At 35.2% G+C, this 25,510-nt stretch overlaps 1 protein-coding gene across 8 annotated transcripts in view; it reads right to left on the reverse strand.

Annotated features, from left to right (window-relative positions):
- Window positions 1-25,510, reverse strand: part of SCLT1 (sodium channel and clathrin linker 1) — a 231,338-nt gene that overhangs the window by 50,153 nt on the left and 155,675 nt on the right. For all 8 annotated transcript variants that reach the window (XR_004053269.1, XM_030916898.1, XM_030916893.1 and 5 more), the window contains one exon: window positions 18,369-18,565. Coding sequence is in view for 7 of the 8 variants with exons in the window: in XM_030916898.1 (XP_030772758.1) it covers window positions 18,369-18,565 (197 nt within the window). In the remaining variant the exon portion in view is untranslated. The remainder of the gene's footprint in view (window positions 1-18,368; window positions 18,566-25,510) is intronic.

The raw sequence follows: 25,510 nt of genomic DNA on the forward strand, positions 1-25,510 counted from the left end.
GAACATTTTACCAAATTGGCCTAACAGATATTTATAGACCTCTCCACCCAAAACAAACAGAATGTGCATTCTTCTCATCTGCACATGGCACATACTCTAAAATTGACCACAATCAGTTATAAAACAACCCTCAGCAAATTAAAAAAAAAAAATCATACTAAACACACTCTTGGACCACAGTGCAAGACCATAAAAATAAAAATCAATACTAAGGAAATTGCTCATAATCATATGATTACATGGAAATTAAACAACCTGCTCCTGAATGACTTTTTGGGAAACCAAAAAACTAAGGCAGAAACCAAGAAATTATTTGAAACTAATGAGAACAAAGTTACAACATACCAGAATCTTGGGGACACAGCTAAAGTGGTGTTAAGTGGAAGTTATAGGGCTAAACGCCCTAAAAAAATTAGAAAGACCTCAAATTAACAACTTAACATCACACCTAGAGGAACTATAGGAACAAGGGCAAACCCACCCCAGAGCGAGCAGAAGACAATAAATAACAACAATCAGAGCTGAATTGAAGGAAAACAGAGATGCAAAAAACCATAGTAAAGATCAACAAATCCAGAAGTTGGTTTTTGAAAGAATAAATAAGATTGATAGACCACCAGCTAGACTAATAAAGTAAAAGAGAGAAGATCCAAATAAATAATCATAATGACAACGGGATATTACTATTAACCCCACAGAAATACAACAAACAAACAAACAAACAAACAAAAACCTCAGACACCACTATGAACATCTCTATGCACACAAACCAGAAAACCTAGAAATGGATAAATTCTTGGAAACATACAACCTTCCAATATTGAACCGGGAAGAAATTGAATCCCTGAACAGACCAACAGATAGTGACTGCAGAAAATGAATCAATAATAAAAAGCCTATCAACTAGAAAAATCCCAGGCTCAGAAGGATTCACAGCCAAATTCTACCACATGTATAGAGAAGAGCTGATACCATTCCTACTGAAACTATTCCAAAAAACTGAGGAGAAAGGACTTCTCTTTAACTCAATCTATGAGGCCAGAATCATCCTGGTATCAAAATCTGGCAGACATACAAGAAAAAAAGAAAACTTCAGGTCAATATTCCTGATGATCATAGATGCAAAAATCCTCAACAAATACTAGCAAACTGAATCCAGCAGCACATCAAAAAGATAATCCGCCACAATCAAGTAAGCTTTATTCCTGGGATGCAAGGTTGGTTCAACATACACAAATCAAGAAATGGGATTCACCACATAAACAGAACTGAAAACAAAAGCCACATTATCATCTCAACAGATGCAGAAAACTCTCTTTGCTCTGTCATCTGGGCTGGAGTGCAGTGGCACAATATCGGCTAAGTGAAACCTTGGCCTCCCAGATTCAAATGATTCTTATGCCTCAGCCTCCCCAATAGCTGGGATTACAGGCACATGCCACCATGCCCAGCTAATTTTTGTATTTTTAGTAGAGATGGGGCTTTGCCATGTTGGCCAGGCTGGTCTTGAAGTCCTAGCCTCAAGTGATCTGCCTGCCTTGGCCTCCTAAAGTGCTGGGTGTGAGCCACTGTGTCCAGTCTAGAAAAGGCTTTTGATAAAATTCAACATCCCCTCATGTTAAAAACCCTGAAAAAACTAGGCATTGAAGGAACATATCTCAAAATTATAAAAGCTGTATATGACAGACCCACAGATAACATCTTAATGAATGGGCAAAAGCTGGAAGCATCCCCCTGAGAACTGGAACAAGACAAGGATGCCCACTCTCACTACTCCTATTCAACATAGTACTGGAATCCTAGGCAGAGCAATGAAGCAAAAGAAAGAGGTAAAAGGCATCCAAATAGGAAGAGAGGAAGTCAAACTATCTCTGTTTATGGATGATATAGTTCTAGACCTAGAAAACCCATTAGTCTCTGCCCACAAGCTCCTAGATCTGATGTCTTCAGCAAAGTTTCACGATACAATGTTAATGTACCAAAATCCATTGCATTTCTATACATCAGTGACATCTAAGCTGAGACCCAAATCAAGAACACAATCCCATTCACAAGAGCCACAAAATGAATAAAATGGGAATGTAGCTAACCAGGGAGGAGAAAGATCTCTACGAGAATAACAAAATACTGCTCAGAGAAATTGGGGATGATACAAATGAATGAAAAAGCATTCCATGCTATAGATAGGAAGAATCAATATTGTTAAAATGGTCATATTGCCCAAAGCAATTTACAGATTCAACACTATTCCTATCAAACTACCAATGACATTCTTCACAGAATTAGAAAAAAAACCTATTTAACTGTTTAAAAATTCATATGGAACCAAAAAAGAGATTGAATAGCCAAGGCAATCCTAAACTAAAAGAACAAAGCTGGAGGCACCATGTTAACAAACTGAAAACTATACTACAAGGCCACGGCAACCAAAACAGCATGGTGCTGGTAAAAAATAAGGACACACAGACCAATGGAACAGAATAGACAGCCCAGAAATAAAGTCACACACCTACAGCCATTTAATCTTTGACAAAGTAGACAAAAACAAGTAATATGGAAAGAACTCCCTATTCAATAGATGGTGCTGACATAACTGGCCATATGTGGAAGACTGAAGGTGGACCCCTAATTCCATATACAAAAATCTTCTTAAGGTTGATTGGAAAATTAAATATAAAATAAAACTACAAAAACCCAGAAAGATAATCTAGGGAATACCATCTGGACATAGGCCCTGGCAAATACTTTATGGCGAAGACTCCAAGAGCAGTTGCAACAAAAATAAAAGTTGACATGTGGACCTAATTAAACTAAAGAGCTTCTGCACAGCAAAAGAAACTATCAACAGAGTAAATAGACAATCTACAGAACGGAGAGAATATTTGCAAACTATACATGCTATAAAAGTCTAATATCCAGAATCTACAAGATACTTAAACAAATTTGTAAGAAAAAAAACCTCATTATAAAGTGGGCAAAGGATATGAACAGACACTTTCAAAAGAAGACATATATGTGGCCAACAAGCATGTGAAAAAATGCCCAACATCACTGATCATTATAGAAATGCAAATCAAAACCACAATGAGATACTATCTCACACACATCAGACTGATATTATTAAAAAGTCAAAAAAATAACAGATGCTGGCAAGGTTGCAGAGAAAAGGGAATGCTTTTCCACTGCTGGTGGAAATAGAAACTAGTTTAGCTACTGTGGAAAGCAGTTTGGAGATTTCTCAAAGAACTTAAAACAGAAGTATACCATTCAACCCAGCATTCCCGTTATTAGGTATATGCCCCAAGGAATATAAATTATTGTTACCACAAAGACACATGCATGTGTAGATTCACTGTGGCACTATTCACAAAATCACAAAATCAACCTAAATGCCCATCAATGGTAGACGGATTAAAAAAATATGGTATACATACACCATGGAATACAATGCAGTCATAAAAAAGAATGAGATTATGTCCTTTGTAGCAACATGGATGGAGTTGGAGGCCATAGTCCTAAGTGAACAAACACAGGAACAGAAAAACAAATACTGCATGCTCTCACAAGTGGGAGCTAAATATTGAGTATACATGGACACAAAGAAGGAAACAGCAGACATCTACTTGAGGGTGGAGGGTGGAAGTAGGGAGAGGATCAGAAAACTATCAAGTACTATGTTTGTTGTCTGTGTAACAAAATAATAGGTATACCAAACCCTTGTGACATGCAAGTTCCCTATACAACAAACCTGCTCATGTATCCATGACCTAAAATAATACTTAACAAACCAACCAACCAACCCTTTAAGAATATACAACAGCAAATTGAACATTAAAAAAGATAATTTGTAAAATAACAGATCAGAAGAGACTGTGTGAATACAGTACAATGAAAAAAGATGAAAAATAAAGAGGGTGAGAGAGAAAGAAATGCAAAATAAAAGTTTAAAATACCTTTGATCAGAATCTCAGGAGGACAGGAGACAGTGAATCATGCAAAGGCAATATTTATTTTGGTTTTAAAATCAATCTTATTGGGATATAATTGTGGGAAATAAGGTGCAGCCATTTTGAGTGTAGTTTGGTGAGATCTGACAAAAGCATACACTCATGTAACTACCACAGGAATTAAGATATAGAATAAGCCGGGTGCGGTGGCTCACGCCTGTAATCCCAGCACTTTGGGAGGCTGAGGTGGATGGATCACTTGAGGTCAGGAATTTGAGACCAGCCTGGTCAATACAATGAAACCTCGTCTCTACTAAAAATACAAATATTAGCTGGGCGTGGTGGCACATGCCTGTAGTCCCAGCTACTTGGGAGGCTGTGGCAAAAGAATGGCTTGAACCCATGAGGCGGAGGTTGCAGTGAACCAAGATCGTGCCACTGCACTCCAGCCTGGGTGACAGAGCGAGACTCCATCTCCCTAAAAAGTTCCCTCTTCCCTTTTGAAGTCACTGCCCCACCCCTCAAATCCCAGTCCTACGCATCCAAAGTGTTTTATCATTATAAATTAGAATTGCTTTCTCTAGAATTTCACACATATGGGACCATACAGTATGTAGTCTTCTATGTTTGGTTTTTTAATTTTCAATCTCGTTTTTGAGATTCATCCATGTTGTTGTGTGTATCAGTGGTTTGTTCCTTTTTATTTCTGAGTGTTTATCCATGCACCTGGTGATGTACATTTGGGTTCTCATTTTCAGCCATTATAAATAAAATATCTATAAATACTTGTGTACAGGTTTTTTGTGTCAATATATTTTGGTTTTATTTTTGGAAACAGTCTTGGTTTGCTGCCCAGGCTGGAGTGCAGTGGCATGATCGGGGTTCACAGCTGCAAATTCCCGGGCTCAGGTGATCCTCCTACCTCAGCCTCCCAAGTAGCTGGGACTTTAGGCATGCACTGCCATGCCTGGTTAATTTTATTATTTTTTATTTTGTAGAGACGAGGTCTCACTATGTTGCTCAGGTTGGTCTCTGTGTGGATGTGTTTTCATTTCTCTTGGGTAACATCTGTGAGTAAAACTGCATGTTTGTATGATGAGTATACATTTAACTTTGTAGTAAAATTGTCTATTATTATTGAGTTGAAAGGTTAAAAAAATCAAGTCTTTTGTCAGATATACTAATTGCAATTTTTTTCTCACAGTCTTTTTTCATTTTCTTAATGGTGGCTTTTGAAAAGCAGACATTTTCTAAATTTTATTTATTTTTATTGTTTATTATTTATTTATATTTAAGACAGACTCTTGCTCTGTGGCCCAGGCTGGAGTGCAGTAGCACAATCTCGGCTCACCACCTCCCAGGCTCAAGCAATTCTCACTCTTCAGCTTCCTGAGTACCTGGGATTACAGGGGTGTGCCACCATACCTGGCTAATTTTTCGTAATTTTAGTAGAGATGGGGGTTTCATCTTATTAGCCAGACTGGTTCTGAACTCGTAGCGTCAAGTTGATCTGCCCACCTTGACCTCTAAAAGTGTTGGCATTACAGGCATGAGTCACCGCACCTGGCCAGAAGTTTTTAATTTAATATAGTCCACTTTATCAAATTTTTTGTAATTTATTCTTATGTCTTGGAAGAAATTTTTGCTTATCATAAGATTTTCTTTTAGATATTTTATTGTTTTCCTTTTTTATGCTTAGGTCTATGATTCATTTCAGGTTATTTTTGTGTACGGTGTGATGTAATGATGTGGCGGGTAAGCTCTGAAATGAACCTCAATGATCCCTACCTTATGAGGTCCTTATGAAGTCTCACCTTTGGGGCTCTACCCAGGGACTCACTTCTAATTGACAGAATATGGTTAACATGATGTGATGTCACTTTCAAGATTAGCTTAAATAAAGATCTTGACCTTTGTTTTACTTTCTCTCTCTCAACTTCCTTCCCTTTCTCCCTCACTCGCTCCCCCTCTCTCCTCACTCTGAGGGAAGCAAGCTACAACATTTTAGACCCATGAAGAGATCAACAAGGCAAGGAACTGATGTCTCCTGCCAATGCCAGTGAAGACCTGAGGCCTGCCAACAGCTACAGAGTGAGCTTGGGAGCAGATCCTTTCCTGGTCAAGCTTTGAGATAATGCAGCTTTAGTCAACACATTGACTGTAACTTTATGAGAAACCCTGAGTCAGAGGCATTCTGATTCCAACATGTCTAGATTCCTAATCCTCAAAAACTGTGAGAAAATAAATGTTTGCTGTTTTAAGTCCCTAAATTTTGGAGCAATTTGTTATGCAGTAGCAGATTACTACACAAAGGGTTTTCATCAAGTTTGGAAAAAATCTGGCCATTAGTTCTTTTCCTTTTTTTTTTTTTTGGAGCTGGAGTCTCACTCTGTCATCCAGGCTGGAGTGCAGTGGCATGATCTTGGCTCACTGCAACCTCTATGTCCTGCCTCAGCCTCCCAAATAGCTGAGATTACAGGCATGTGCCACCACTCCTGGATAATTTTTGTATTTTTAGTAGAGATGGGGGTTTCACCATGTTGGCCAGGCTGGTCTTGAACTCCTGACCTCAGGTGATCCACCTGCCTCGGCCTCCCAAAGTGCTAGGATTACAGGCATGAGCCACCGTGTCTGGCCCATTATTTCTTAAAACACTCCCACACTCCCATCCCTGCCCTCCTGGGACTACAGTTGTATGTATTTTATACTGCTTGCTATCGTCCCTAAGGTTTCTGAGGCTCTCTGTGCATAATTTTTCTTTGGTCTTTTTTTCTCACTATGTTTCATTTTTGGATGGTTTCTTTTGCTCTCTTCAAGTTTTCTGATCTTTTCTTGTGCAGTGTATGATCTGCTGTTAATCCCATTTTGTGAGTTTTAAAATTCTCTAATATTTTTCATCCACAGGTTTCCATTGGTTCCTTTTTTGTATCTTCCATTTCTCTCCTTATCATCTTCATGTGTTTCTTTAAATCACTAAGAATATTTACAATAGCTGGTTTAAAGTTCTCATCTTTTAATACTTTTAATTAATTAATAAAAATTTAAAAATTAATAATTGTATCCCCTCTCATTTCTAGGTGTGTTTCTTTCTTTCTTTTCTTTTTTTTTTTTTGAGACAGAGTCTCGCTCTGTTCACCCAGACTGGAGTGCAATGGCGAGATCTCAGCTCACTGCAAGCTCTGCCTCCCAGGTTGACGCCATTCTCCTGCCTCAGCCTCCCAAGTACCTGGGACTACGGGCACCCACAACCTTGCCCGGCTAATTTTTTGTATTTTTAGTAGAGATGCAGTTTCACTGTGGTCTCGATCTCCTGACCTCGTGATCCACCCGCCTCAGCCTCCCAAAGTGCTGGGATTACAGGTGTGAGCCACTGCGCCTGGCCATTTCTGGGTGTGTTTAGATGCACTAGTTTTTGCTTTTCTTTTTTTCTGGTTATGGGTACCATTTTCCTGCTTTTGTTTATCTAGTAATAAAAGTGTTGGATTTGTTCTGGCAGGTAGTTAAGTTACTTGAGGACCAGCTTGTTCCTTTTGAAGCTTGTTTTTAGCTTTATCAAGACAGATTTTCAATTCTTTTTACTCTAGGCTAGTTTAGTTTTAACAATAGGATAAAGCGATCCTGAAATCTTTATTGTACACTTGGGTGTTCAACAAGGATGTTCCACTCTGGTCAACTGGAACTCTCATGTCTCTTATCACTGCGTAAACTCTTGATATTTTGTCAGTTCACAGCTCCCAAAGATGTTATCTTTAATGTTCTAGAAGGAAATACCTGTCAATTTGGAATTCCATCCCAGGAAAAATATCTTTCAAGAATAGACAAAAAGTAAATATATTTTATGAGCAGCAGTTGAGAATGTATCACCAGTAGATCTTTACCAAAGGAACTTCTGAAAGACATAATTCAGACTTAAGGAAAGTAGTCCCAGATGGAATGTATGAGAACAGTATTGCTCATATATATTTAGTACTTTGTTCTACATTGCTTCTAGTATCTCATACATTCAGTAATATACAATAAATATATTACTGTTCATATATATTACTTTGTTTTACATTTATTACTGTTCATATATAGTTCATTACAGTAATATATTTTTCACTAAATAGTAATTAACCTGACAACAATAATATATAAGCTGGGTAAGAGAAATTAATGGTGCTAATATGTTTCAAGGTTCTTGAGTTTTCTGGGAGGAGAATAAAAGCTTTGATTAACTTCAGACTTCCTAAGTATATGTGGTATAACAGGTAGGGTAGTCACCAAAATAATATGAGTAATTAATTTCCAAATATTGGGGAAAAAAGCAGAATGATTAAAAAAATACCAAATGAATTAAAAAGATGAGAAAGAAAAAAAGGAATAAAGCAAAGATGTCAGAAATAGAAAGTACTAAATAATACAATAAAAACAAATCCCAGTATATTTTGAATTACACTAAGTATCAATGAATGAAATGGCCTGAAACTGAGCTATCTACTGTTTCTAAATCTATGAAACATAGAAACAATTAAGAAAAAAATAACTAAAATGACTGGATATATTTAAGAACTTTAGAATTTATATGAAAATGTACTTATATATAATATGTAGATTAAAAAAGATAATAAATATTAGTAAACAATTTGAGGCCAGGTGCAGTGGCTTACTCCTATAATCTCAGCATTTTGGGAGGCCAATGCAGGAGGATCAGTTGCTTGAGTCCAGGAGTTCAAGACCAGACTGGGCAACATAATGAAATCCTGTCTCTACAAAAAACACAAAAATTAGCCATTCGTGGTGGTGGGCATCTGTGGTCCTAGCTACTTGGGAGGTTGAGGCAGGAAAATTGCTTGAACCTGGGAGGTGGATGTTGCAGTGAGCTGAGATTGTGCTACTGCATTTCAGCCTGTGTGAAAGAGTGAGACCCTGTCTCAGAAAAAAAAAAAAAAGGAAAATAATTTGAACTAAATAATAGCACGACATATATCAACACGTATACTAAAGTTATGTCAAGACATAGGGAAAAAATTATAACATTGAAGAATGCATGCATTCGGAAAAAAGAGAAGGTGAAAATTTGAGTCATGCTTCTATTTCAAGAAGTCAGAAAAAAGAACAGCAACATGAAAGAAAGGAGAGGGTTAACAAAGAGCAGAAAGTAATAAAAATAGGCAATAAACACAAAACAGAAAAGATTAAAAATCAAAGGTTATTTATAAAGAGTAAAACAATTGAGAAACTCTGGTAAGAGTGATAAAGAAAAAAGAGACAAGGTATAATAATATCAGGAATGCAAAAGGAGGTATTACAGATGCTGCAGATATTAAATGGATAATAATATGGAAAACATATCCAAAAGTATTAAAAATTTAGAAGAAATGGATGTATTTCTATAAAAATATAATTTACCAAAACTATGTCAATGAAGAAATATAAAATCTGAAGAATTATATCACTGTTAAATACATTTTGATTGAATCAACAATAAAAAAATACTCCTACAAAAACCCAACAGCAACAACAACAAAATTCCAGGCCAAGAGATTTCACTGGAGAATTCTGTCAAATATTCAAGGAATAAACACTTTCAAAACTCCATAAAATATACAAGATTACAAAAAAAGAAGGGCTACTCTTCAATTTGTTTTTGAGGCTAACATAACTTTGATATAACTTGGGAGTTCAAGAAAGGATTTCAGGTCAATCTCTCTCATGAACATAGACAAACATATATTAAATAAAACTCTAACGAACCAAATCCAGAAATATATATAAGGAGAATGCATTACAATCATGTTGGTTTTGTCACAGGAATGAAAATTTGGTACATTAGCAAAATCAATCCATAAAATTTATCCCATTAACAGATTACACAGAACAAATTCATAGAACAATGCAGCAAAAGCTTTTATAAAATTTAGTATTTGTAGGCCTAGCATTCTGGCTCCCAGCACTTTGGGAGGCCGAGGCAGGTGGATCACCTGTGGTCAGGAGTTTGAGAGCAGCCTGACTAACGTGGTGAAACCCCGCCTCTACTAAAAATACAAAAACTAGCCAGGCGTGCTGGTGCATGCCTGTAATCCCAGCTACTTGGGAGGCCGAGGCAGGAGAATCACTTGAACCTGGGAGGCGCAGGTTGCAGTGAGCTGAGATCATGCCACTGCACTCCAGCCTGGGCAACAAGAGCAAAACTCCGTCTCGAAAAAACAAAATTAATATTTGTGACAAAAGCTCTTAGTAAAGTAATAACAAAAGGAAACTCCCTGAATGTGATGGAGGTTATCACCAAACACAGAAAATACTATATGAAATGATGAAAACTGAAAGCTTTCCTTTTAAGATTGGGAACAAGAATAAGAATCCTGACTATCCCTACTCTGTATATTGCACTGGAAGTCCTAGCTAGTGCAATAATCAAGAAAGAGAAACAAAACATATAGTTATTTGAAGAGATAAAACTGTTATATTGATAGATGATATGGTCAAAATCCAAAAGATTCTACAGCTTTTGTCCTAAGTAAGGTCACTGGGTAAAGAAAGTATCGTCAGCAACAAAAAGCTTTCACATTTCTATGTATAAGCAACAATGAGAAAATGATATTAAAATAAATTTGACAAAGGTGTAAGATTTCTACAAGGAAATTAACTTTATTGAAACATTTTAGAAGACCTAAACAAATGGAGAGATATTTCACGTACATAGATTGAAAGACTTAATATTATAAAAATTTTAATTATGTTGCTTGTTCTAAATTTATTTATAAAGTTGATAGAATTCAAATTAAAATTCCATCAAATTTATTTAAGGAACTTGACATACAATTCTAATATGAACACAGAAATGCCCAGAACCAAGAATAGGTAAGATATTTTTACAAAAAAGGACAAGGTAAGAGAAATGACCGTAATTAGGTATCAGGTTGCTTTTCAAATCTTGTAGTTTTTTTCAAAAGGGTCTTACAAAGGTATAATAAATAAGACAGTGTGGTATTGACACGAGGATAAGCACACAAACCAACAGAACATAAAAGAGATGTCAGAAACAGATCCACACATATATGAACACAAATTATGACAAAAGGGGCAGTGCAAAGTATAATAGCAAGGAAAGGAGAGTCTTGTCATTAAATGTTTCAGGGATGAATGACTACAACATGGGAAAAACGGAAGTTGACTTTCATCTATCCTGTGTTGTTGTCTTTGTCTATTCATGGGGTTATGAAAAATACCATAAACTGGATGGTTAAAAAGAGAAATCTATTTCTTATTGTTTTAGAGGTTGAGGAGTTCAGGATCAAGGAAGTTACATGCAAAAATGAGTTGAGAGGACAATATAAGCAAATATTTACACAAGTAAAATATGCAGATTTGGTCTTATGGTGGTTATAAAATATGGCCAGAAATTCTTGGAGATTCATGTCTTCAGAAGGTCGGCCCTAAAACCCCTTACTGTTAATATGGTCTGGATTTAGCAACTCACTTCTAATGATAGAAAAATGTGACTTAGGAGACTAGGTCACAAAAAGCATTACGCCTTCTTGCTTTCTCTTGAATTACTTGCTCTGAGGGAAGACAGCCGCCAAGTCTTGAGGATCCTAAACTTCTCTGTGGAAAGGTCACATGGCTAGGAAGTGGTCTGGCCATAAACAGGAACTTAGGCCTTCTATCTACAGAGGTGTAAGTAATCTTGGAAGCAGATCCTCCACTCCCATTAAGTCTTCAGATGACATTTTGATTGATACTTCATGAAAGACCTTGTGACAGATTCACCCAGATAAGCCACTTCCAATTACTTCATAAGTAAATTTTTGACCGATTAAGTTATGAAATAATAAATGTTTTTCTTAAGAACTAAATGTTGGGGTAATTTGTTACATAGAAATAGGTAACTAATGCAGTTCTAGAGTCATGGAAGCGGGAATGAAAAGATAGAAGGCATTTCAAAAGAAGAATCAATAGGACTTGGTTACTGAAAGAAGATAAATACAAAGAATGAGTCAAAGATGGCTATAAAGTTTTATATTCAGGAATTAGGGGAATAGTGGTATCAATGAAGAAAGACTGTTAAAGAAGAAATCAATTTGGAAAATATAGTATAAATTGAGTTTTGAAATGCAGAAATTAAGATAATAACAAGACATATGGTAAATGATCTATTGACAGTTACAACATGAGGGCAAATACCAGGTAAGATGTAGAGCTGCAGGACGGTGCAGTGAAGAATTCAACAGATAATTAATAGCATAAGAATGAGTATCTTTAAAAAAATAATTTGATAAGATCAGAAGGGCCTGTTTCTTTGAAGCTTGTACGTGAGTACCTAAAAATAGAAAGTAAAAGAAAAATTATTCAAACATCTGGATAAAATAAGCTTGGTAATAAAATGTAGGGAAGAAGAGGAAACGAGACAGAGAAACTATTTTCACTTTAAATACAGGCATAGGCATCTAAAAGCCAATAAGGGAAGGAAGGACTGAGTGGTGGGGAGAGAGAGAGAGAAACAGAAACTAGGCAGCAGATTTTTGGGGGGTCAGAAATTTTTTTTCTCAAATGGGTAAAATTGAGAACTTCAGAAAAAAGAGATTAGTAATTCAGCAATAAAGCTATAATAAAATCACTGAGCAGTGAAGATTACATCAGAATAATCTCTGTGGGAATAGTAATTCCACAATATGACTAAAAAGGAACTGCCTTTTGTGATATTTCTTTCTTAGATTTCAGCGTTCAACTATCTTTTATTGTCAAGATTTATTGCCTCTTAAAAGCCAACAAATGCAGATATATTTCATCATATAAACATTCGCTATCACAGATTTTATTTTATTTTTGAGAGGGAGTTTCGCTCTGTCGCCCAGGCTTGAGTGTAGTGGCGCCATCTCAGCTCACTGCAAGCTCCACCTCCCAGGTTCATGCCATTCTCCCGCTTCTGCCTCCCGAGTAGCTGGGACTACAGGCGCCCACTACCACACCCAGCTAATTTTTTGTATTTTTAGTAGGGACGGATTTCACTGTGTTAGCCAGGATGGTCTCGATCTCCTGACATCGTGATCAGCCCGCCTTGGCCTCCCAAAGTGCTGGGATTACAGGCATGCGCCACTGCACCCGGCCTACAGAATTTTAATCAGAAATCATTAAAGAGTCCATTTATGATTAATTTTTGGTTACAAATTTATGTTCCAGTAAATATATGCTTACAAAATTGTGATTCACTGCTGAGCTTTGAATCTTTTCTTCTGTAGTTTATTTCTTACCTTCAACTCTCAAGCCAGATAATTATGCCTATTCCTAAAATCTATTATATTTCTATCCTTTTTTTTTTAAACAGTTACAGCCCATCTGGTTCATGCTTTCTCTTGAATTATTTGCTCTGAGGGAAGACAGCTGCCAAGTCATGAGGATACCAAACTTCTCTGTGGAAAGGACACAGGGCTTTCATATCACTGATACATTCGTTGTTCATCTTCCTCTAAATTGATTTAAGTCCTCTTCTTTCTCATCTCTACTTTACTCTTTAGCATTTGCCACATGTGGGAACACCGACCTTTTGTGCCCATGCCAGATCTCTGCCTCAGTTTACGCTTTTGAGGAGAAATAATTCATGACAATAAATTTGTCTGTAATTAAAAACAAAACTGAAAATTTCCTTTCTAGAGTACCTGCATTATAGGTTTTTAAAAAAGTATAAACCACAGAACATTTAAAATAAGAATTGGTAATAAAAATTGAATTTATAAAATATTCATGGCATGAATTAAAGTATTTATTGGTTAAATATATTTAACCTTATATGTTAAAATATACATGTATAAAACCGAAGTTAAAATCTAAAATATCTTTAATTTTTGAGGTCATTCTTTGATTTTTCTAAAAAAACAATTTCCTACCCAAAATAGGGAACTACCTCAACACAATAAAGGGTATATATGAAAAATCCACAGCTAACATCATATTTAATGGTGAAAAATTGAAATTATTTCCTCTGAAGGTCAAGAACATGACAAGGATGCCCATTTTTGCCACTTCTATTCCATATAGTACTGAAAGTCCTACCGAGAGAAATTAGGCAAGACAAATAAAAGGCATCAAATTGAAAAGGAAGAAGTTAAATTGCCCATGTTTGCAGATGAAATGATCTTACGTATACAAAACCCTGAAGACTTCATCAAAAAACTGCTAGAATAAACAAATGCAGTAAAATTGCAGGTTACAAAATCAACACACAAAGTATCAGTGGCATTTTTATACACTAACAGCAATCTATCTGAAAAAGAAATCAAGAAAACATTCCATTTACAATAGCTACTAAAACAATAAAATACCTAGGAATAAATTCAACCAAGAAGGGAAAAATCTCCATATTGAAAACTACCAAAATTTGATAAAAGAAATTTAAGAAGGCACAAATAATTGGAAAGATATCTTGTATTCATGAACTGAAGAAATTAATATTGTCAAAATGTTGATACTATTCAAAGTGATCTACAGATTCAATGCAATGCCTATCAAAATTCCAATGACATTTTTCACAGAAATGGAAAAGATGATCCTAAAATTTGTATGAAACCACAAATGACCCCAGTCAGACCAATCTTGAGAAAGAAAAACAAAGTTGGAGGCTTCACACTAAGTCTATTATGGCACAAAAGACCAAATGCCATTTGGTAACATACAGTGAATAAAGGAAAGGGAGAATAATACTTGATTTTTCCTTTTATTCATATTTTTTCTTTCAGAATGAGTTAATTCTACAGCATCTTCCAAAGGTGACCAAAGACTTTTTTTCTTTACTTAAAACCATTTTGAAGTCATGAATTTAAAAAATATGTTTGATATATTTCAATTTATTGCACATATTCTTTTTGATATGCAGATACTCCCCACATGGGCCGGGGGAGCTACCTTAAGTTGGTCCATAGGCCATTTTGATGTGATCCCAGTAATCTTGATACCTTCTCTTTGCTTTTTGTTATGACAAAGTATTTTCTAGGCTTATCTTGTACTGTCCTGTCCCAAATCTGTAATCAATCATTTTTCCACAGAGTTCTAGTCTCTTTTAGGAGACCTTTTAGTTTCTTTTCCTTTTTTTTTTTTTTTTTTTGAGATGGAGTCTTGCTTTGTCGCCCAGGCTGGAGTGCAGTGGCGCTATCTCGGCTCGCTGTGAGCTCCGCCTCCCGGGTTCACGCCATTCTCCTGCCTCAGCCTCCCGAATAGCTGAGACTACAGGCACCCGCTACCGTGCCCGGCCAATTTTTTTGTATTTTTAGTAAAGACGTGGTTTCACCGTGTTAGCCAGGATGGTCTCGATCTCCTGACCTCATGATCTGCCTGCCTTGGCCTCCCAAAGTGCTGGGATTACAGGCGTGAGCCACTGTGCCCGGCCTTTAGTTTCTTTTAAGACCTTGTAAGAATACTGGTCTTGTTTTCACTGTTTACTGAAAAGATTGAACTAGGGAATACACGTTTTTAAAGAGTAAAATACATCTTGAGTTCATAAACTCATATTTCCAATTCCAATTTAGAACTACAGGTTTATTCAATTTCTTTTGAGTTTCCTCTCTTTTATGATGAAAAATTTGGTTCTTAAAGACTTTTATAATAACTCAGCTGCCTTATCCTATAATTATAAGTTTCAGAACACCACCATGAATATTATTTCTAACAATATGACTACTAAAAACAGTTTATGATTTCTTGCATTTCCTTTAATCCTTAGGCTTTAATCCCACACAGTCTAATTACTATGTTTAATATCACTTGAAATAATTCATCTATGTAGTTAAGCCATCAACTTCCTATATAATTAAGTTAATTTGTTTAATTTTACTTTTGATTTTTAGGTATTGCTTTTCAAATTTTGATTTAATTTGAAAAATAATTATATAAACATTTATATAGTTCCAAAATTAAGCTTATAAATCTACAAAACAAGGTTCATTCAAAGAAGTCTATCCTTCATTCTGTCCCCCTCTCTCCTCTCAGAGATTACCTTTGAATTATTTTTTGGCTCACCTCTTCATTTTTAAAAACACAAATGTGTGTATGTGTGTGTATGACTGTGTGTGTACATATGTTGTTTATATACACATATGTGCACAAACACACACACAGGCACACACATTCCTCACTCTTAGATAATGAGTAGAATACTATAGCTACTGTTACATTACCTTTTTTTAACCTTAATATACTTCAGATATTGCTCCACATGCTAGGATTCTAACTGCGATTACACTGAGTCTATAGGTATATTGGTGGGGGACAATGAACATAATTTTAATATTTAGCATTCTAATTAATAAACATGGTCTCTGCCTTTATTTAGACTTTAATTACTCTTAATATTATATATAGCTTTCAAACAAAAGTCTTACATATTGTTTGTTAGATTTGTTGCTAGGTATTTGATGTTTTTGATGTAATTATAAATTACTTTTAAAGTTTTATTTTTGAAATGTTTGTTACTGGTATGTAGATTACAAATGGTTTTTCTATACTCACTTAATAGTTTGTCTATCAATTATTTTGGACTTTTTACGTATTCAACCATGTTGTCTTCCTTTCCATTTTGTCAACCTTTTCTTTTTCTTGCCTTAGTGCACTGATTAGGACTCCAGTACAAAGATCAATAGAAATGGTAATAGTGAACTTCTCTGACATCTTCTCAGTCTTCAAAAGAATGTTATTGACATTATTTTTTGCCACTGAGAACAACGTTTGCCATAGAATAGATGGCTTTAGAAAATTAAGGAAATTCTATTCCTAGTTTTTTTAAGGAATATTTTTCAAAAATATTTCAAAAATATTTTTTCAAAAAATATTAAATGTTATCAAATGCTTTTTCTGTATCTATTGAAAAGATCTTATGATTTTTCTCTTTTAATAAGTTAATGTTGTAAATTATATTAATTGATTTTCCAATGTTATACTAACTTTGCATCCCTGACACTGAGCCTAACTGGTAATGATTTTTTTTGTTGTTGTTAGTTCTTTAGTGTGCTTTGTAGATGCTTTCTATAATTCAACTTTTTTACTTGTGGTGGAGGGTTGGTTCAAATTGCCTAGTTCACCATTAACTCTTTCATTTTAAATATATTTCATTTCAACCTTTCACCAAAACTCCTTTTATCATGGCTAACAAAGTCACCACATGGTACCAAATTAGAAGGTCCATTCTCAGCAGGGTCCTTATCTTAACCAATGAATAACAGATTTTTATAAAACATAATGGTTAAGAGCATAGTGTCTTCACCCAAACTGAATGTAAAACCTAGATATGTCTATTCATTATCTATGTGATCTGATACAAGTTCCTTAACCTCCTTTGGCCTCAGTTTGGCTATCTGTAAAACATAATTAATAATGTTATACACTTTGTGGGGTTGCTGTAAAGATTAAGTACATGTAAGTTGCTTAGAAAAATGCACACATTAAGCGTTCAATAAATATCACCCATTATTGCTTATTCATTTTCTGAATTTTTTTTATTTTTACTATTTTGTCTTTATTTCTATTTCTCTGGATACGCTTTATCAGTCTTTCTCAGTGGAATAATTTCCCTAAAGTTTACATTTTGAAACTCAGTCCTCACAGTTTCCATCTCTCTATCCTCTTTTTCAACATGTTCTCATTCCATGACTTTAAAAATCATGTGTATGTTAGTCATTCATAAGTTTATAGCTCTTATTGTAATCTCGCCCCTGAATATCAACTTACATACATAATTGACTAGTTGATATCCTGACTTAAATATCTTTTGCGCAGCTCATACTTAACAGCCCAAAGCAAACTTCCTGTGATTATCACCAACCCTTTATAACTGAGTTTAAGCCACCACTATTTTATATGCAGACTAGTACTAGTTTCTTTCTCTCTTCTCTTACCCTTGCCTCTTTACAGTCCATTCTTTTTTTTAATAGACTTATTTTTTAGAGTAGTTTTAGGTTTACTATAGTAAATCATACAGTGATATAGATCATACGGTGATCACAATCATCTGTTGAACATTTAAGTCTGATCACATCACTTTGCTCAAAGCCCTCTGATCTCATTTCCATGCTGAAGCTCTTGAGCTTCCCATCTCATTCAGCACAAAAATCTCAAGTTTTCTCTGAGGGAGGGTCAGATAACTTTTTCTCAAGGGCCGGAGAACAAATTATTTCAGGTTTTGCAGGTGAAACAGATTTTGTTGCAACTATCTAAACTAATATATCCAACAAAAACTATTACATTTTATGAAACATACATGAAATTTGTAAAAAATATAATATTTGCTTTGGTTTATGACATAATATTTTTACAGTAGTTTCATAAATATTTACTGAATAAAAAGATAAGGTTCAGAATTATACTTTTTTTAAAAAAGACTATGGCAAGGACATTAAATTACAGCTTAAAGAATTTCTTCTGTAAAACATGTCAAACAACTAACAGTAGACTTACTTTAGATTATTGATTCTAATTTCTGCACTTTCAGTAAGTTTCTTCGTTTCTTCTTTCCACCTATTGGCTGCTTTCTGTTGAGTCTCTAGGAGATGCCTCAGTTCAACAATGGAATTTCTATTACTGTCTTCCATCTCTCTCAGTTGAACTTCAAACCCACGTTCCTTTATTGAAAATTCATGTTCCATTGTACTGATCTAAAGAATAAAATGAAAACATATTTTCTTTTCTTATAGGTGCTATACTGCTCAATGATATATACAAAAGGAATCATTTATTGTATTGTCTGAGGGACAGAAATGTTTGGATGAGAAAACTATGTAAGAAATCAAGTTTGGTCAGGTGTGGTGGCTCACGCCTGTAATGCCAGCACTTTGGGAGGCCAAGGCGGGCAGATCACAAGGTCAGGAGTTTTGAGACCAGCCTGAACAACATGGTGAAACCCCTTCTCTACTAAAAATACAAAAATTAGCCAGGTGTGGAGTGTGTGCCTGTAATCCCAGCTACTCAGGAGGCTGAAGCAGGTGAATCGCTTGAACCTGGGAGGTGAGGGTTGCAGTGAGCTGAGATCCACTGCACTCCAGCCTCCTGGGTGACAGAGTGAGACTCTGTCTGAAAAAAAAAAAAAAAAAAAAAAAAGGGACATCAAGTTTACAATTGGTCTTCATCATAAATGAAAACTTACAATGTTATGTCAGTAAAACTAGAATTATGATTAACTATATTTTTTGCAACACTTTCCCTAACACCTTAACATGCCAGTAAAAGAAAAGTCCACTATCTATTACAACGTAACACTTCTCTCTTTATTTACTCTGATTTTTGTTGCCAGAATCCAAGGAAAGTGTTGATGCTGTTGGTATCTGAGTTAGGTATTTACTCAAACCACTTTTGATTTACATACTAAACTTGAAATTCTTTCAAAGGGCTTTGTAAAGTCAAAGATAATTATATACAGGAATTTCTTTACCACTTCAGCTGTAGTATTAGTGAATGATTAATGAACGGATTATTTTTCAGGAGAAAGAGACAATATAAATAATGATTTTGAAAATCTCTTACGAAAATGTCTTCAGTACACTTCTAAGAATTTATGTCATTATAGTAAAAGCACTTTAATTGCAGAATGAACTTATAAGTAAATGCTCTTTGGATACCCTAGAAGCTTTCTCTACTGGGGTTCAGGGAGAGAATTAAGCCCTAATGCTTTAAGGCATCCAATGTATATAATGACTTGCCTTCTTTCATATGTGTCTAGAATATAACTACCTAAGTACCATGTTTGGGGAAATTGAGAAAAAAGTTACTGAAACATTTTTCTACATTTTGTGGTTGAGATGAAAAACACTTGTGGAAAAAGGCAGCAAGGTGATCTGACTTCCTTATTGTACTCTCAGGCCATCTATATTTTGCTATACTAAAGAAGTATTATAAAGAACACCTATCTTGTGATACTTTAATTGCTTTAAAAATGACCACAGCTGGCTAGACTTCTAGTAATTCATTAAACGTGGTTACTTTCAAACTCAAAAAAAGAACGAGACTCAACTTTACCGTGTCAAAAAACACAAAACAAGGCCCAACAACAACAAAATTCTTGGCTCACTGAAGCGAACTGCAAACATCCTGTCCTTGCCACCCCTGATAAATGCAACACGCTTCCTACAACTCGACAGTTTGCTTTCTCAAATAGTACACATGCAGAAATTTGAGACTTTATAAATCCAGACACTGGAAAAACAATATTAGATGTGTTCGTTTTGGGTTGTATTACTGCTGTGCAAACCTACTGAGGCCCCTTGATCCCTGCTGCTATCTTAATAATGTTTGAATTATTAGATTCTGCAAATTTAGATTGCCTGCCCTTTCTCCTTCCCTGCCTTGATCTTCACCTCCTCTGGAGAAATCATGTTAGTCTAACATCTCAGGTGGAAAACAAAAAGTACAGCCCCTTTAAGTGTCTGTCTCTCTCTCTCATGAACACATGTTAAAAACTGATCTATGGGCCAGGAGCGGTGGCTCATGTCTGTAATCCCAGCACTTTGGGAAGCTGAGGCAGGCAGATCACTGGAGGTCAGGAGTTCGAAACCAGCCTGGCTAACAGGGTGAATGAAACTCCATTTCTACTAAAAGTACAAAAATTAGCCAGGTGAGGTGGCAGATGCCTGTAATCCCAGCTACTCAGGAGGGTGAGGCAGAAGAATAGCTTGAACCTGGGAGGCGACGGTTGCAGTGAGCCAAGATCGGGCCATCGCACTCCAGACTGGGTGACAGAGCTTCTTAAACAAACAAACAACAACAACAAAAACCATATACGCACACAAAACTGATCTATGCATCCGTACAGTTTTATAATTTGGCTGCCTAGTTAACTCCCACTCTCACTTGGAAAATCTGTTTATCATTTCACAAGCTTTGCTTTAAGATCCTTCATGATAACCTGTTCCCTGCTTACTTTTACAAGCTTGTGTTGTGCCACACTATTCCCTTCCCTTTCATTTTTTTCCACTATAATGCCTTTTTATTCTTTGGTTCTTTTCACATGCTGTTTCTTTTGCCTGAAATAATCTCTTTCTGCTTACCTATTTCAACTTCTGGAACTCATTGAGTTCATAATTATATATTTAAAGTTCGCCCACCTACATGCGAATTATAAGCTTTTAAGGATGAGTACCATATCTGTTTAGTTTACCATTGCGTATTTAGCACCTGGAACACAGTACAGTTGTCAAAACATATTTGCAGATTGCATGGCGGCTTTTTGGTGTCAAAATTCAGTCTTTAACAAGCCCCATAGGCCTTTAGTAGATACAATTCGCATTGCTAAGTAAATTGGACAGGTCTGTGGTAATGCTGACAGGCTAAGGGCCCCAACAACTATCTCCTATTACAAAAATTCTACTAATGATAAAATTCAGAAAGTTGGATGGGAAAAAGGGTTTTATGGTCTCTCTTCTTTCTTCCTTCTTCCTTCCTTTGCAGAGAAATATCCACGCAAGTAGATTACTGAATTGCTGGAAACGACTCCATTTCTTAATTTTAGATGGTTATGAGGGGGAATTTAGACCATAAAGAAATGGAGAGCCTTGGCAAAAGGAGTAGGTAGAAAAGGCGAAAGCTAGGGCTGAAATCAATGCAGTGGCATTAAGATCAAATAAAAACTTCATATGATAAATTGTTAAGGTTTGTGGCCTACTGACCTCCCAATTTCTCACTGTCTTTATCTTTTTGGCTTCTTTCAGTTGATCTACTGAAGATCATACTCTTTTGCAATGGGGAGAAAAACAGCAAGGTGTAGGTGCACCAGGTTCCTATTTTGTCCAAGAAAGAATCAGTTACAAAGCAATTTATCTGAGAGCCTTCCTCCTCCCTAAAATAGAATTATAGCTAGTTAGTTAAGAGGTTCGGCTCTTTATCAATGGCTATTCTCTTAAGCTAGACACAGATTTGGTGAGATATGTAGGGTAGATAAACTTTCTATCACTCTTTTGTTCTCCATACCATCAGTTACTATCCTGAAATGTTAAAGATGGATCGAGAGGAGTCCTAGATAGGAAAAATTCATTGATTCCATCCCCACTCAGTATAAAAAAAAGAAAACAAATACATATTGTAAAATTATGGAAAATAACAAGCATTGAAGTGAAATGATAAAGACAGATCAAGTGGAGTACTAGACAGGGAAAATTCACTGATTGCATCCCCACCCATGATAAAAAAAAAGAAAACAAAATAAATATATATTATAAAACTATGGAAGATATAAGGCATTAAAAAGACAAATATAAGGTGCCTCTAGTCCCAAAACTCGGATAATCACTTCTAACTTTTACATAATTGTTTTTATATATTAATTCTAAAATTGTTATTACAGTATGTAAAGGATTACTACCTGTATATGTGTGTGTATATATATATTCTTTAATCATAGGGTGTATCAATATAAACACATGATAAATTATTTGGAAATATAGTTTTTAATGACAATACAGTATCTTATTAAAAACATATCACTATATATCAAAAATATATATGTGTACACACACAGATAGTAATCCTTTATACACTAAAGTAACAATTTTAAAATTCATAAATAAAAGCAATTATGTAGAAGTTAGAAGTATTATCTGAGTTTTGGGAGTAGAGGCACTTTATATTTGTCTTTTTAATGTTTTGTATTTTCCATAATTTTACTATATATAGATGTAATATAATTATCCACTCCTAGATATTTAGGTTGTTTCTAATTTAGTATAAATAATGCTGCAATGAACTTGTGAAATATTTTAGTTATTTCCTTATGACTGAATTTTAGACTCTAAAGTAAATATGTACCATTTAATACTTTTAGCTGCACGTTCACTCAGAGATACTTAGTAATTAATTAATGGTGAGTTTAAACTGCTTATTGCCTACTGTTTTTTTTTCTTAGTTTGTAGATTCTGTTAATCTCTCACATGATTTTTTATTCGGTTACAAATATTTTTATCTTGTATTTTTAAAAGCTCCTGAGGTATGGTCTTAGAGCTTTCTGTCACATTTGTTAAAACTATCTACCTCCCAGTGATTTCTTTTTGGAACATTTAGAAACGGTTTTAAATATTTAAAAACATATTTAAATTTATCAATATTTTCATTTGCAATTTCTTCCCTTTTTTTGCTTAGAAAGTTCTCTTTCAGTTAAATATTCATCTACATTTCCTGCTAATGTTTTATGGAATCATTAACATATTAAATTTGTTAATTCATATGAAATTTATCATATACAGTTTATAATGAGATGAAGATATAACATTTTTTTCACCAAAGTACACTTTTTAAAAATCACAGAAATGTTTTAGTATGAGAACTTTTGAGCATACACAAAATAGAATGTTACACTTCCTGTATGCCCATCACCCAGCTTCCATAATTGTCCAACTGTCAAACTCATAGGCACTCTGGTTTCATGTATACTCTTGCTACTCTTGCCTACTTTCCTCTGCGAAGATTCATCTGTTTCTTTCTTCTAATGAACTGTGTAAGTCTTAAAAGATCAGCTCAGTTTTTACACATATACTGACATACCGAAGTCATCAAATAGATTTAGATACCCCAGGAGGTTCCCTCATGTGTCCTTCTAATCAGTACTCATCCATTTAAAAGGTAGCTATTCTGATAGGATCCTCATAGACAATTATGCTTATTCTTCACTACCATATAGTGAAATAAAATATAAGCTTTTGTATGTTTGGCTTCTTTGCTCATCTCCATGTCTATGAGACTCATCCACTATTGCTTATATAGTTTATTATTTTTCATTGTTGCTTCTATTCCATTATATGAATATATCACAATTTATTCATACAATTTCATGTTAATGAAATCACTGTTTTTAGCCTCTACGAATATTCTTGTCCACATGTTTTGATGAATGTAAGCACTCATATCTGTTGGGTATGTAGCCAGGATTATTTGGCATAAGATGTGTATTAGTCCATTTTTATACTGCTATGAAGAAATACCTGAGACTGGGTAATTTATAAAGAAAAAGAGGCTTGCTGGACTCACATTTCTCACAATCATGGCAGAAGGTGAAGGAGGAGCAAAGGTATGTCTTATACGGCAGCAGGTAAGAGGGCATTTGTGGGGGAACTGCTCTTTATAAAAGAGCTGGGCACAGTGGCTCTTGCCTGTAATCCCAGTACTTTGGGAGGCTGAAGCAGGTGGATCACCTGAGGTCAGGAGTTTGAGACCAGCCTCGCCAACATGGTGAAACCCCAACTCTACTACAAATACAAAATTAGCCAGTTGTGGTGGCACACAGCTATAGTCCTAGCTACTTGGGAGGCTGAGACAGGAGTCCCTTGAACCTGGGAGGCAGATGCTGCAGTGAGCTGAGATCGCGCCACTGCACTCTAGCCTGGGAAAGACAGAGCAAGACTCCATCTGAAAACAAAGAAACAAAGACAAAACAAAACAAAAAACACCAACAAAAACCCATCAGATCTTGTGAGACTTACTATCATGATAAAAGCATGGGAAAACCTGCCCCCATGATTCTGGGTCCCCCCATGACACGTGGGGATTATGGAACTACAATTCAAGATGAGATTTGGGTAGGAAGACAGTCAAACCATATCAGGATGTATGTATATCCAGCTCTAAAAGATACTGCTACATTCCCAGCAGTATCTATCGAGGTTCTATTTGCTTTATATTCTTACAAGTATTTGATATTTTTAGTCTTTTTAATTTTAGCCATTCTGGTGGTGTGTACTGTTATCTTATAGTTTTATTAAATTACCCTGAAAAATAGTGAAGTTGAACATATTTGCCTATATGCTATTTTATGAAGTGCCTACTTACGTCTTTTGCCCTTTTCTGGAAATGGAGTATCTATTTTTTCCTTATTAACTATTAGCTGTTTTTTCCTTATTAATATTTTTCTTATTAATTGGTAAGAGTTTTTATATTTTGGATATGAGTTCTCTTTTTGGTTATATGCACTATAAATACTTTCTCATACTTTCCCCTTTCTTTTTTTTTTTTTTTATTATACTTTAAGTTCTAGGGTACATGTGCATAACGTGCAGGTTTGTTACATATGTATACTTGTGCCATGTTGGTGTGCCGCACCCATCAAACTTTCCCCTTTCTTAATGGTGTCTTTTGGTGACTAAAAATATCTTAATTTTAGTGAAATCCAATTCAGCTTGGATTTTTCACTATGATTAGTGTTTTTTGTGCTCTGTTTAAGAAATATTTTCCAACTCAAATGAATGAAGATTTTCTCCTAGAAACTATCATTTCACATTTTACATTTAGGTCTACAAGGCAGCTCCAACTAATTTGCATATATGCTGTGATATAGGAGTTAAGTTTTATTTTTAAAATGTGGATCTGACTGATCCAGCACCATTTGTGAAGCCAGTTTCCCCCTCACTGAACTGCAATGGTGCCTTTGTTATAAATCAAGTGATTATGATAAATGAGTTTGTTTCTAGACTCAATTTTTTGCCATTGATCAAGTTGATTATTCTTATATTGATAACACATTGTCTAAATTATTTTAGCTTTTTATCAAGTCTTGATATCTGGTGGTATGGTTCCTCTCCTTGTTCTTCAAAGAACTCCCACAGTCTAAAGCTCAAAGTAAAAAC

Source organism: Rhinopithecus roxellana, chromosome 2, assembly GCF_007565055.1.
Source record: "Rhinopithecus roxellana isolate Shanxi Qingling chromosome 2, ASM756505v1, whole genome shotgun sequence".
Taxonomy (NCBI): Eukaryota; Metazoa; Chordata; class Mammalia; order Primates; family Cercopithecidae; genus Rhinopithecus; species Rhinopithecus roxellana.